At 38.4% G+C, this 14,158-nt stretch overlaps 1 protein-coding gene across 1 annotated transcript in view; it reads right to left on the bottom strand.

Annotated features, from left to right (window-relative positions):
* The window catches only part of DISP2 (dispatched RND transporter family member 2), a 43,151-nt gene extending 29,554 nt beyond the window's left edge, over positions 1 to 13,597 (bottom strand). Inside the window, exon 1 of the mRNA XM_070756715.1 lies at positions 13,515 to 13,597. Coding sequence (XP_070612816.1) covers positions 13,515 to 13,597 — 83 coding nt within the window. The remainder of the gene's footprint in view (positions 1 to 13,514) is intronic.
* Between the last annotated feature and the right edge of the window lie 561 nt (positions 13,598 to 14,158).

Here is a 14,158-nt window from a genome sequence, read left to right as displayed (position 1 = left end):
GAGTACTGGGTCAAAGTTTTCACATGAAAATATGTTGAGTACCAAATTCAATGATTTTCAAAGCAGTTGAGTACCAAGGTACCACTGTAGATCTTTCATAATATGGTTTCTCTTGTTCCTCATCTAATTGGCCAGAAGGTCACAGTGGGACTGACATCCAGGTTGAAATGTTCTTAAGTAGAAGCATTTTTCCCATAGGAATCAATGTAAAAGCAAATAATGCATGCAAACCCATTAGGAAAGAAATAAAAGCTCGGAATTAGGGTGGGAGGAGGAGGAAGAAGAGGAGGAGGACAGTCGCTGCTGAAGGAAGAAGGTGAGGTGAGCGCCCTCTCTTGCCTTTCCGTGCCCAGACACTCCGGGAGGCAACCTCACACCGGGTATATGGGAGGCAGCGTGAGGGAGTCACCACAGCGAAGTGATTTATTCCCTCTCCTAGCACCCAGAGAAAGGAAAACGCTCCGTTTGCTCTGGGCTGCCAAAGCCTCCTTAAGCACCACTGAAAGGCTCCTCTGGCAGCTCAGAAAAGCCCAAGATGGTCGGGATTAAAGGAGGAATGGCAGGAAACTAGCCAGGCCTTCGTGCCGCTCTCAAATTTCCTGGGAAAGTTTCCAGGCTTGGGTTCTTAAGTAGAAAATGGTTCTTAAGAAGAGGCAAAAAAATCTTGAGCATTCAGTTCTTATCTAGGAAAGTTCTTAAGTGGAGGCAATTTAGGTAAAGGTACCACTGTATTTTGGAAACTTTGAATTATTTAATTCCTGGCAGTTCCATTTTTTAAAAGAAGAATGATGTATTCTGCTCTGTCAAATTGTTAGGCTTAAAACACTGACGACAATTTTATAATTGTAACAGCTAGGCAAAAAAGGAGGAGCTATATTTTAAGCATCAAGAGAAAACTGATTTGCAATATAAATTGTGCTAACAATATGGCCCCGGGCCGCACCTCTACACAGGTTGTCCTCTTACAATCATTCATTTAATGACCATTTGAAGTTACAATGGCAAAACGAGATTTAGTTACAAAGAGACAAGTTACAAAAGAGACTTACGAACTTTTTTCACCCTTTTTCACTATTGTGACATCCTCATAGTCACGTGACCAAAATCCGGTCGTTTTGCAACTGGCATGTATTCATGACAGTTCCATGTGTCCTGGGGTCATGTGATCACCTTTTGTGACCTTCTGATAAGCAAGGTCAATTGGGAATCAAGATTAACTTAACAACCATATTACTAACTTAACCACGGCAGTGATTCGTTTAACTGTGGCAAGAAAGGTCGTAAAATGAGGTAAAATTAATCTCGCTTAGCAGTTGTAAGTAAGTACTGTACTCAATTTACAACCTTTTGTGGAGTTGCTTTGACTTTTAATTCAGTATAGCCATAATTCTCAGTTTTCTTTCTTAGGTGATACTTAAAGCTATAAGAAGATGCAGATCAATTTTTTCATTAAATTTGGATGGAGGTTGGACCTGAAACTTCATAGAGCAATTAAAACCACATCAATTATAATTGATGAATATCTGAAACATAGAATTTTAGATTTCCACAAGGCAATAGACAAATATCTGCCAAGATTTAAAATGCTCCCAAGACCAAGACCAATTGATTTGGCTTGTCTTCTGCATTATCCCAGGCTGCAACATTTGGAAACAGCCAAGGCATAATAAGATCTAACTCATAATATTATACTATAACGATCAGCTAGAACATATTTTTTTTTACTATATTGAAGACTGTTACTCCTCTACTTCTCAATCTAATACTTCTCTTGTGGACATGCTCTTCGAAAATTCTTCTTTGAGTAACAAAGTAATCCATTTCACAAAAATCTCTTAGTATTTAAGTGCTGGTATGTGGATGAATATTAATCAGTAGGATGAATTTTGTCTGTTAAAAAAATTCCCCAGACCATGAGAATAAAAGCTAAAAGACCACATGATATATATATCATATAAACATTTATTAAACATAACATATATCAACACATAACATATATCAACACATAACATAAAGACACCAATATGATACCACTGTATCATATCAGGACCAATTAAAGACACTCAAAAGGTGTACTCAAAAAGGTAAAGTACCTAACTTCAAGAACCATCTTTTATAGTAGTTTCATGTCTAATTTACACCCCCTTCCTCCTGTCCATATATGGGGTTGTCTTGCATCCAATTTCATCATAGTTCCTTGGAACTCTCTAGATTAATCCATCAAGTTATTTATCCTGTTTACGAATGTTTATTGGCCTCAACAATAGGATTTCTTCATCTTGTTACAGGATGTAAACATGTTTTTGTACATTCTTGCTTTTCTGGCAAGAACTACTGTCCAAAAGGTCGGAAGTTTAGTACTCTAATAAGAGTGTTTTGTATCCATCTAGGCCTTAGATGCCTAGATTCTATAGATTCTTTAGATTATTTTCTCAATCCCTGCTCTCTTTCTTCTAAGAATTTTTACTCAAATTCTTAGAACATGTCTATCACAATGCAGACCACCCAATTCATGGGGATATTCATCCTTATGTCAGCGGGCCTTCCATCAGATAAAGCAAACCAGCATACATTTGATACAGACACAGAACTTAGTACATAACTTAATACAATGCTTATAATAACTCCTACAAATGAGTCTGGCAACCAAGAGTTGGGGTGTTCCATATTTCACTAGATGCAGCATTGTATGATTCTACTCTTAACTACAGTTCCTTGTGCTTTATTTCTACTTGAATAACTCATCTCCCATGGCTATATCCATATGTCTTTATGGTCACTCTATTTCACATTATCGATTCATTATCTCCCTTTCTATTGCACAGGTACAATACCTCATTTGCTTAAGTTGAGTTCCTTAAGGCATACCAGGGACGTATACTCAACAAATCATCTTATATGTTTATACTACTCCCACCTTACTACTCCTTGTATCTTATCCATAAGTGTGGGATATGTCACCAATTACATTCTATTCTCCGGGCCTTGATCAAACAATTTTTGTAAAGATAGGCCTCTAAATAAACCATTATCTTGGTATATGCTTATAATGGGGTACATATACCATTTCTCCACCTTCTGGGACATGTTTATGTAATGCCTACTAATACATGACTATCATGTTATAGTGTAGAATGATTTTTTCTGCTCAGTTACCTTTTCACAAATGACCCATTTGTTTACAAAAAAAATGTTACCTCCATAAATGTTAGATTTGTCTATTGTGCAGGGCTCATCTAATCCAGTTGCAAGAATGCATAAGCATGAACATATAAGTCACCAAATAAAACCCCACTTGTCCTAGGGCTTCAGCTTTTTCCTTTTCCAGCAACTCTATGGATAATTGTGTTCACACCTCTTGCCTATATGTTACATACTAATTAGCTGGTAACATATTTCCCTACAATCACCAGGCATATTTTACTCTGTCCATTTAGAACATCCCACGTAACCACACTTGCAAGTTAGATTTCATAACAATCTTGACTTCTTCAAACAATAGGGGACATATATGCATTGTATCTGGATATGTTAATTCCCCTTTTCTTAATGTGTCTCCCATCTCCCTTGTTTAACTTCGTCTCATTTCATTCACATAGCTCATTGCACAGTTTTGCTAAGGCTACATTGTATAAAAATACCAGTTTGGAAGGTGTTTTTGTTTCATGCTATAGCAATAATGATTCTTCTTCTATAATCCTTCACTTCTTATACAAAAGGTGTGTAATCTATACCCTTAAAAGAATTATTTATAAATTACTTCCACTTCATAGCTAGTGGATCTGAGGCATATTCCAGTTTTCAAATCTGGATCAATTAATGCTAGTGATGATGTTTGTGTATATCAATGATCCTGTCCGGTATGGCAACAGAGCTGCTATCCTATCACCAGGTGATTAGATAACACAGCCTCTGATCCCATCCCCTTTGTGTACAGTATAACATTTCACAAAACAATCACCAACTTTATTATCACATTCATGCTGCTATGTATTATGTGTACTAGGCCCCCCCAACGTATAGTTGCATGTCATGTGTATATGTGATAGTATTGTATACACTAACACTCTGAATTCAGGGGCTTACATTCACAAATTTCCACAACATAAATGTGACTTATTCAAATATAAAAATGACAATGGCAAAATAAAACATTCCTATCCAGATTCACAAATCCACCCTCCAAAGTTCCATTTATGAAAAAAAAAACATTAAAAGGTTTCTCAGTCCTTCTTTCTCTCACTCTGCTTCCGGGAGACACTGATAAACTGACAAAGTCCATTCCTTCATGCATAAAACCCTTCATATGTGTCCATGGCATGCACAGTCATCTCAATCATTATCAGTCTTTTCAATGGACAGTCCCAAATAAGCTTCCAGTTGTGTCCTTTTAAGTTTTCACTCAGGAATCAGTCACCACTCTTAAAATTATGCACTTGTAAATAAGCCACCAGCCCGTCAGACCTTAAACGAGAAAAAACTGGGACAAGTTCTTTTAGTTGTTTCAGAGACAATTTAGCATCTCAGTGCATCTCGTTCCAGTATTACACATTTAAATATACATTGCACAAACATTTATACACATACAAATGCTAAAGGTAAACGTTTCAAAGTTGTTATAACTTTATACTGCTTCTGGGATTCAATTTTCTCCCCAGCCTTTGCCAAATATACTCAGACAGAAGGGAATCCTTTTCAGTTCCCTATTCTACTAAATAGACCATAAAACGTGTACCTCTATCATTATTAATATACATTATTAATATACATATACTTTTCCATACCAAGGCATATTTATTTTACTATTATATTCACTCTTATCTTAAGTATTTATCATTACAAATGAAAATGCTTTCACCCATCCACTTAAAGGATTCAATTCTTACCCAAATACATATCTCAACTGCTGGCATTTTTTTTTTTCCACTCAATTCACTGAAATAACCAGCCAGCAGGTTACCTACTACAATTAGTCCTCTCATTCCTTTGAATTCAAACAGTACACTGAGATCCAGAAATACTCTCCTCTCCAGATTTTCCAAGTTCACCATTAAAGACCCTTTGGTCCTGGGAATTCAATATTACCAGGTTCACCTTGTGGACCAGCTGGATCAGCTGGACCAGGGCAACCATCAGGTCCAGTTGAACCAAGAAGACCTAGACCTGGGCTTCCAAATTGTCCTGGAAGACCTCATAGACCCATCAGACCAGGTTCACCAGTGGGGACTAATAGCACCACCTAAACCTTGTATCACCATATTTGCCATAAGACCCTGGATCACAAGATCCAGATTCTCCAAAAAAAACCTATTGAACCACAAAAACCTTGAGGCCCTGTTTAACCAGGTTCACCAGGCTCGCCTGGAGATTCCTGGTCAACAGGAAAACCAAGTAATTCAAAACAAAAAAAAAACCCAGCAACACCACTAAAGCCAGCAGGGCTGACTACTACTAATATCAGTTTGTCCTGGAGTACCTTCTTCACCAGGTACACCAGATTTACTTTTGTTATCAACAGTATCAGGTTATTCATCCCAACCACTGTATTCCCTTATTTATGTTATTCCAATATCCATGTTTTAGTATATACACTCATTCACACTCAATCAAAAACAAACTTTCTTTCACAATGAATGAAAAACAGTTATGCATCCTTTCATGCATATGTCCAACATTTTCTCACACTAAGTTAAATTATTTGACCTTCTTCTTCCCTACTGCCTCTTTTACAGCACCTCATCTTTACTCAATAATCCACATCTTATACAGGCATTTCTTATAATCAGTCACACCGATCATTCAGCTTTATTTTTCTCAGACAGCATGTAAAAAAACCCCTACTTATCACATACATTGCTTACTACCACTGCTTGTTAAATCTCTTCTATCCAATTTTGTTACATTTGTAAAGCAACCCCCTTTCACAAAACCTTTCCCAGTTCACTTACTAGCAGCTAAACAAAATTATACTATAAACAGACACCCTATCAGTCTATACTAATCCATTCAAATGCCTTCAGCCTCTAACACCTTCCTTCACCACAGGAAATCATCAATCCAAAATTATCAAAACTACCTGTCTTCTAAATCACAACAGGTTTATCTAATATAGCTATACACTTTTTATTACATTCTGTAGCTAACCCAACATTTACTACCACAAACAACCCAAATACCAGCACTACTATTATAACAGCCAGAGTTGGAAGGGACCTCAAAGGTCATCTAATCCAACCCCCTTTCTTCAGCAAACAGCTCTCTACCAATTCATAAAAATGACAACAGGCAAACCGCTCCACTATGTAATCGCTGGCTGCATTCCAGCATCCTCATACGTATCATCCCACATCATATCTTCTAACAGTTTTCACATAGGAGTATTTCTTCATCAATAAACAATATAAAACACAGAACCACAATCCCAAACATATGTATAAACACTACTTATACCATACTGTACAAAACAACCACACTTCCCTGCATTCTCTCAGATTACAAACCACATTACAAACCAGAGAAAATAATATGTAAAAGAAAAAAATGTTGCACAATCAACATTCATACACTCATAAACAACTTTTTCTTCCCTTAAAACAGAGCCAAATCCAGAAATACGTTACCATACAGTGCAAAAATCTATTGTCACAGAACCAATTTATCTAAATCTACACGAGCTTCTCAGCTGTATTCAATGATGCCACAGATTTAATCCAGAAAACAATTATCTATCATCGAATTCTACTCAATTGTGAAATTTTTCCTAAAATGTTTAGCTTCCTTACGAGCATTGTAAAATCCAGCAACAATTGTCACAGCAACAATTAAATATTTTCATTTCATAACACCACAAGACTCCCTACCAGTACTTTATTTCATTTATCAGATTTGTGTACAATTCATAATTCATAATCAAAGCTTTTTTTTAAAAAAAAATATGATTCCCCTCATCTTGAATCTCAAGATATCCTTCAAAATCTCTCAGCTAGCAATTTTCTTATGGGCATACAATAGGAGACTATTACCTCCAACAGATATAAAAGGCAATTGTTAAAAAAAAATCCAATTCCTGCTATGTATCTTAACTAGGTTGTTTTAGAGATACAGTGTTAGCTTTTACTTTAACTTAATAAGTAATTACTAGTAACTTAGTAGGCTTGACATTCCATCTCAGTTCTCTGATTCAAACCAAGATATACACTTATATCAAAAAACATCAAAAATAGCCAGTTATTTTCCTCAATACTGGACTCCAGTTCATCATATGTAAAACATACACACTACTATACATGGAAAAAAAAAACCTCTTTCATACCCACATCTACACACTAATCTTGGAATTCACCTATACGGAATTCCCTCCAACTGCCACATAAAGCCATAAAAAAAAACCCCTTTATAACTCTTTCTCATCCTCAACCTCTTAATATACGTAACAACTCAGCCACAGAACTGCAAACCTTTCACCTGTGTATTAAACACATGCCATCTATCCCAATACAATATTTAAATTCTCTACTCTCTCACATAACAAATATCCACAAATCCCCTTATCTCCAGCTGCTTATAAACCAAGCCTGCTATAATAAATTAATTCTCCTTCAAACCTACTGCACCAAACTATCCCAGGAACAATAATAGCCCCTCAACAATTAACAACTTACCTCCTCAAAAAGAAAACACAGCCTGTCAACCCACTTAACTTCAAGACAGCCTCATATTCTCACATTCCTTGTCTTAAACAAGCAATACTATAAACCCTACACATACAGTCTCAACTCCTATTCATCAAACAAAACAAAAAACCCTTAGTACTTACCATCTGCTCACCCAAAACCTCTATCTTCGATTATTAATCACATTTATCAAAAGCTCTATTTCTCAAGAATTCAAAAATATCAGTTAGACTTCCCTACACCTCTTGCAATAATCTTTTCGCTCTACCAGCAATCTAACTATAACCATATGTATTACACTTCTTAAATCATACCAGCAAAAGGACAAAATATTACATAGCACAGCTGCTATCCCCCCATAAAGACACCATTCTGCTCTTTAAGATACAACTTACCAGCAGCCGTCATCCTTTGTCAGAGAGGGGGAAAGAAAAAGAAAGAAGAAAAACAAAACAAAACAAAACACATACTTCTACCACAGCATCTGCTGTCAGTTGTAAGTAGACGAAACCCATTCCTAGCATACGCTATGTCCTAAATTTAAAGTCAACACCCATATTTTTGTTCCATAATAAAAACCCTGTTTCATTATGACATAAACGTTCACCCTGAAGTGAAACATAAGCAAGCCGATATTCAACTATGTAAATATCCACTCTGATCCTTTTAAAACTCTTACTCCACAGTGTCACCACCCAACATGTGTTTTAAATTAGTTCTCGTGCACAAGAACCCAGCACAAATATAGAGACATTTCTCTCACATGCTCTGCGTGCCCACATGTATTCAATCATGCTACTGCATATCACCAACTCAGGATCAGACCCCTTGGCCACCTTTACTCACCAAGGACGCTTGCTCTCGCCGGCAGCTGCAATTTTTCCCCCGGGAAACCTCTTATTCTCTTGGCCTCTCAGTTCGAAAAGAAGCTAATTCCTGGACATGGAAGCAAGAGAAAACCAGCCACTGGAAAAAACTCCAGTAAGGGCCCTGCCAGGTTTCTCTCGTCCTCCATCCAGGAAAAAAGTTCTCGGGCCCCACGTTGGGCGCCAATTGTTAAAAAAATTCCCCAGACCATGAGAATAAAAGCTAAAAGACCACATGATATATATATCATATAAACATTTATTAAACATAACATATATCAACACATAACATATATCAACACATAACATAAAGACACCAATATGATACCACTGTATCATATCAGGACCAATTAAAGACACTCAAAAGGTGTACTCAAAAAGGTAAAGTACCTAACTTCAAGAACCATCTTTTATAGTAGTTTCATGTCTAATTTACACCCCCTTCCTCCTGTCCATATATGGGGTTGTCTTGCATCCAATTTCATCATAGTTCCTTGGAACTCTCTAGATTAATCCATCAAGTTATTTATCCTGTTTACGAATGTTTATTGGCCTCAACAATAGGATTTCTTCATCTTGTTACAGGATGTAAACATGTTTTTGTACATTCTTGCTTTTCTGGCAAGAACTACTGTCCAAAAGGTCGGAAGTTTAGTACTCTAATAAGAGTGTTTTGTATCCATCTAGGCCTTAGATGCCTAGATTCTATAGATTCTTTAGATTATTTTCTCATTGTCCAAGTTCATTTATTTATTTTTATGCTTTTGATTTTTTCCCTGACACTTATTATTTTATAAACAACTCAAGATGTTGAACATATATAACACTCCTTCTTCCATCTATTCCCCCCAGAACAACAATCCTGTGAGGTGGGTTGGATTGAAAGAAAGTACTCCAGCTGGCTTTCATGCCTAAAATGGGACCGGTACATACAATCTCCTGGTTTCTAGGCACTTTAACAACAATTGGCAAACTCTAATCAATTTGTGATTAAACATGCAAAAGAATTAAAAGAGAATTATGAAGAGCCAACAGTAGCAACACTGGAGGCTGGTTCAATAATGATTGTATTGTAGGAATGAGCAATAGGTTAGGCTAAAGACATAACCGTATTGTAGAAATGCTTAGGAAGTTCTTCTTAATTTTTAATTTTTTTTAAATTATTATTATTATTATTATTATTATTATTAATAATAATAATAATAATAATAATAATAATAATAATAATTTATTAGATTTGTATGGCGCCCTTCTCTGAAGACTTTTCAATGTTTCCATCCAGAATGCACTTGGTATCACTATGTGAACTTGGAGGAGGCAAGACTAAGTTAAATCAGCATGATAAAATTTGTTGGATATTTAACACAAGTTTTATTCCTTTTAAAAAATAAAATAAAGACTAGAAAATTGTTCCATGTTCTCAAATTTGCTTTGTAATTTTCTAAGGTGATCTTGGAGGATCCCAAGTCCTCACAAAAGGTATATGGGGTTGCATGGGGACCCCATGAATTGCTCATGTTTGCCCTTAAGTGCTTTCTAGTAGTAATATTCCAACAACTGTGTTTATTGAACATATTCAAACTGTATTTATTTATTTATTTTATTTTTTATTTTTGAAATATAAATGTTTTTTTAATCATATTTTTATTAGTTTTTTAAATGTTACACACACAGACTGCACATCATACAACATAAAACAGTGCCCTGTGTATTTATTTATTTATTTATTTATTTATTTATTCATTCATTCATTCATTCATTCATTCATTCATTCATTCATTTATTTATTTATCCACCAATTCTACCTAACTTAGGGTAGCTTACAGTCTTTTTGGGTTCTCCCAAAGTAATTTTTAACTCAGTACAGTGATCCCTCGATTATCTCGAGGGTTCCGTTCCAAGACCCCTCGCGATAATCGATTTTTCGTGAAGTAGGGTTGCGGAAGTAAAAACACCATCTGCGCATGCGCGCCCTTTTTTTCATGGCTGAGCATGCGCAGATGGTGGAGTTTGCGTGGGCGGCGGGGAAGACCCAGGGAAGGTTCCTTCGGCCGCCCAGCAGCTGATCTGCTCGGCAGCGCAGCGAGGAGCCGAATCGGGGTTTCCCCTTTGCGTGGGCGGCGGGGAAACCCCGATCTTCGTCTGCTCGCTGCTGCTGTGGCCGCCCAGCAGCTGATCTGCTCAGCAGCGAAGCAGCAGCGAGCAGACGAAGATCGGGGTTTCCCCGCCGCCCACACAAAGGGGAAACCCCGATTTGGCTCCTCGCTGCGGTGCCGAGCAGATCAGCTGCTGGGCGGCCGAAGGAACCTTCCCTGGGTCTTCCTCGCTGATGCCCCCACTCGCCCGCCCGCCGCCCGCCAGCAAGAGGGGGAGAGATAGAGAAAGAGAGAGAAGGAAAGAAAGAGATGAGAGAGGGAGGAAGAGAGTGTGAGAGAGGAAGAAGCAAGATAGAGAAAGAGAGAGAGAAAGAAAGATGAGAAAGGAAGGAAGAGAGTGACGTCATCGGGTGGGAAAAATCACGATATAACGTTTCGCGAAGAACGAGATCGCGAAAATCGAGGGATCACTGTATCTTAATCCGTACATCAAATTGGCTTTCACCAAACTGTAAACATTAGATTATAAAGAGGCAAAAGTAGAATGCAATGCCCAATTTGGAAGTGGTAAGAAGAAATGACAATAAAAGCAGACTACCCATTTTTTTCCCTGCCAACAAATTATTGAAACAATGATAAACAATCGCCAACCCTTCTTAACTGTGTGGCTTCTGTTATCCAGAACATCAGTCCAAATTATTCACAACCACAATTATTCACAAATAGCTTTTGAGAGTTCCATTATGCCTAATTTTAACATGATTAATCAGCTGAGAATACTGAACAAAGATTAACCCCATCCAAACTGGCTGGGAATTTTTCCACTTTTCCCAAAATACTTTGAAGGTATCAGATTGGGAAGATTGACATTTACATTGTCCCAGCCAGTGAAGGGCTACCAAAATTTTTACTACCACACTGTGGGCGTGGCTTATGCAGGACGCCCTGCATTTTCTTTCAACATCTTTCAGTGCAAATTGGGTGCTCTGGGGTGGAGCTCCATTTTCACTACCCCACTGCATTCCACCCCTCTGTCTGGGAAGTAGCCCACCCCTGGTCCCAGCTATTAGGATGAATGCTTATTGTTTATGAAAATAATAATTTTCCCTAACTAGCAACTGAGTAGTTCACAAACTTGACCCAACAGGAAACGTTTTGAAATGCCACATTTTGCTTTCTTCTTTTAGAACTGTTAGTAGGATCTCTTTTTCTTGTAAAAGAAGAGAATCATATTTCAAAGTATAGTACTGTATGCAATTTTTCTGGGTGGCAATGTTCATTGCTTGTTACATATATTTTCACTTCTTACTCTTCTACCAGCAATTAAAGACACTGAATTAGTCTGGTTAAAACAAGGAAGAGGAAAAGGAAAGAGGAGGGAAAAAAACCTCCTCTTGGTTGTGAAGGCAGTGTCCAGTCTTGCCTTGGCAACCACTTTTTAAATAGTTAGCAAGCATGTGCAAAAAAAATTTATCTTGTTTCTTTGTAGTGCCACAGATGAGGGCATCACTTCATTGTTTTGTTTTATGCTGGAGTGTAGGAAGAAGTGTTCTCTGACACAAATGGCAGTTATATGCCTCAAGGATTTATGTATCATATCATGCTAATTTGAAGATATAAGAGGGCAGTCACAAAATTCACAGACTGCACAGAAATGGACATTATGACAAGGAGGTTGAAAGGGCAGGAAAACCCCAGGTACTATAAAGTATGGGACAAATTCTATAAGTGGTTAGAGGAGAGAAGTAGTGAAGAGAACCAAGCTATAGAGATAATCTAAAGTAGTTAAAAATTGAAGCAATCCTATATATAGTGTAAGAAATGTTAGTCATATATTATTATTATTATTATTATTATTATTATTATTATTATTATTATTATTATTATTATTATTAATTAGATTTGTATGCCGCCCCTCTCCGCAGACTCGGGATATAGTATAAGAAGTGTTAGATATAGGATCAACAAATAAATGTCAAAATGTATAAATTTCAGATAATAATGCCTCCAGTACCTCTGACAAGAACTTCTTACGAAATTGGGGTTGTAAATAACCCAATAGCTGTAGTATGTCTGTCTTTGTTTTTCTGTGTTATAATCAATAGGTTTTTTTTTTAAAAAAAAGAAGATATAAGGAGATAGGATTCTCCTGTCTATTATTATTATTATTATTATTATTATTATTATTATTATTATTATTATTATTATTATTCTCTTATTATTATTAGGATTCCCCCTGTTGATAAATAAGCAAGGGAAAGACTTAGGCATTGGCTGACTCAAGAGGAGGTTAGTTTGCATATGGCTTCCCAAAGACACATAGGATGCATTTTGGATAAAGCTCCCTGCAGCGATCTAGTCTTCCACACCTACAGAATGGAGCAGGAGAAAGACCTCTGGCATGGACCGGCTGTACCCAGTCTTAGGATTGACCTTCTCAATGGCCCAGCTGTGCAAAAGGAAGCGTGTTCTTTTTTTGCTTTCCCTCATCTACTCCACCTCTTTACAATAGCAACTTTTGAAAAGAAGGGTGGTCTGGTTAGATGAAGCATGTGGGCGTGGGTGGAGAGGAGAGGATGCCACGACGGGAAAGCCATATCAGTTGGATGAGTGTGGTGGTGGTGGTGGGGGAAAACAAACAGATCCCCTCCCCACTCCACCATTTTCCATCGCCCAAGGGAGATGCCTCTATTGTCTGGGAAATGAAACGGCTCGCTTGGGGAAGGGGGAATTCTGTTGACAGGGAAGGAGTGGATAGCAAGGATAAGCATAAATAAACCCCGGGAAGGAAAGAGAGACGAGGGAGCAGGGAACGGAGGGGGTGCAAACCCACCACCTCCTTGACTAGGCAAAGATCCTGCCCTGTCCTCGAGCCCTACCTGGAGGAGCAGCACCCTTCCTCGGGGAGCTTTGCCTCTGCCCTCTGGCTGGCCAGCACTTGGGAGCCAGCCGCGCCCTCCATGGCCCTTCAAGGCGCCCTTCCCGCTCTGTGAACGGAGTCTTGGCAGGGCTGTAGCCGAGGGCGGGCGGAAGGCGCTGTCCGCAGCTCCGCGGTGCTGAAAGCTGGTTCCAAACGCTGCGGCGGCGACTCCCGCTACCGAACCACCGCGCGTGCGCTAATCTTGGCCGAGCGGATCGAGGAGGAGACCCGGGTCGAGCCGGCCACGTGGTCCGGCGGCTGGCGAAGAGAAAGAGGGACCGCCCGGCCCCGTTGGTGGAGGTTCCTTGCCCGCCGATGCTCTGGGTGTCTTAAAAGACATATTTTATGGCAGTGTTTCCCAACCTTGGCAACTTGAAGATATATGGACTTCAACTCCCAGATTTCCCCAGCCAGCAAATGCTGGCTGGGGAATTCTGGGAGTTGAAGTCCAGATATCTTCAAATTGTCAAGGTTGGGAAACACTGTTCTATGGGTCTCAGATTACATGGTCCCTACTGATTAGGGTAACAGGGTTCAGAGTTGAAAGGTACCAGCAGTGAAGGGCTGCACATTTTTTAAACTACCACACTGTGAGTGTGGCTT

Source organism: Erythrolamprus reginae, chromosome 1 (genome assembly GCF_031021105.1).
Source record: "Erythrolamprus reginae isolate rEryReg1 chromosome 1, rEryReg1.hap1, whole genome shotgun sequence".
Classification (NCBI taxonomy): domain Eukaryota; kingdom Metazoa; phylum Chordata; class Lepidosauria; order Squamata; family Dipsadidae; genus Erythrolamprus; species Erythrolamprus reginae.
This window is presented reverse-complemented; position numbering and strand designations above follow the sequence as displayed.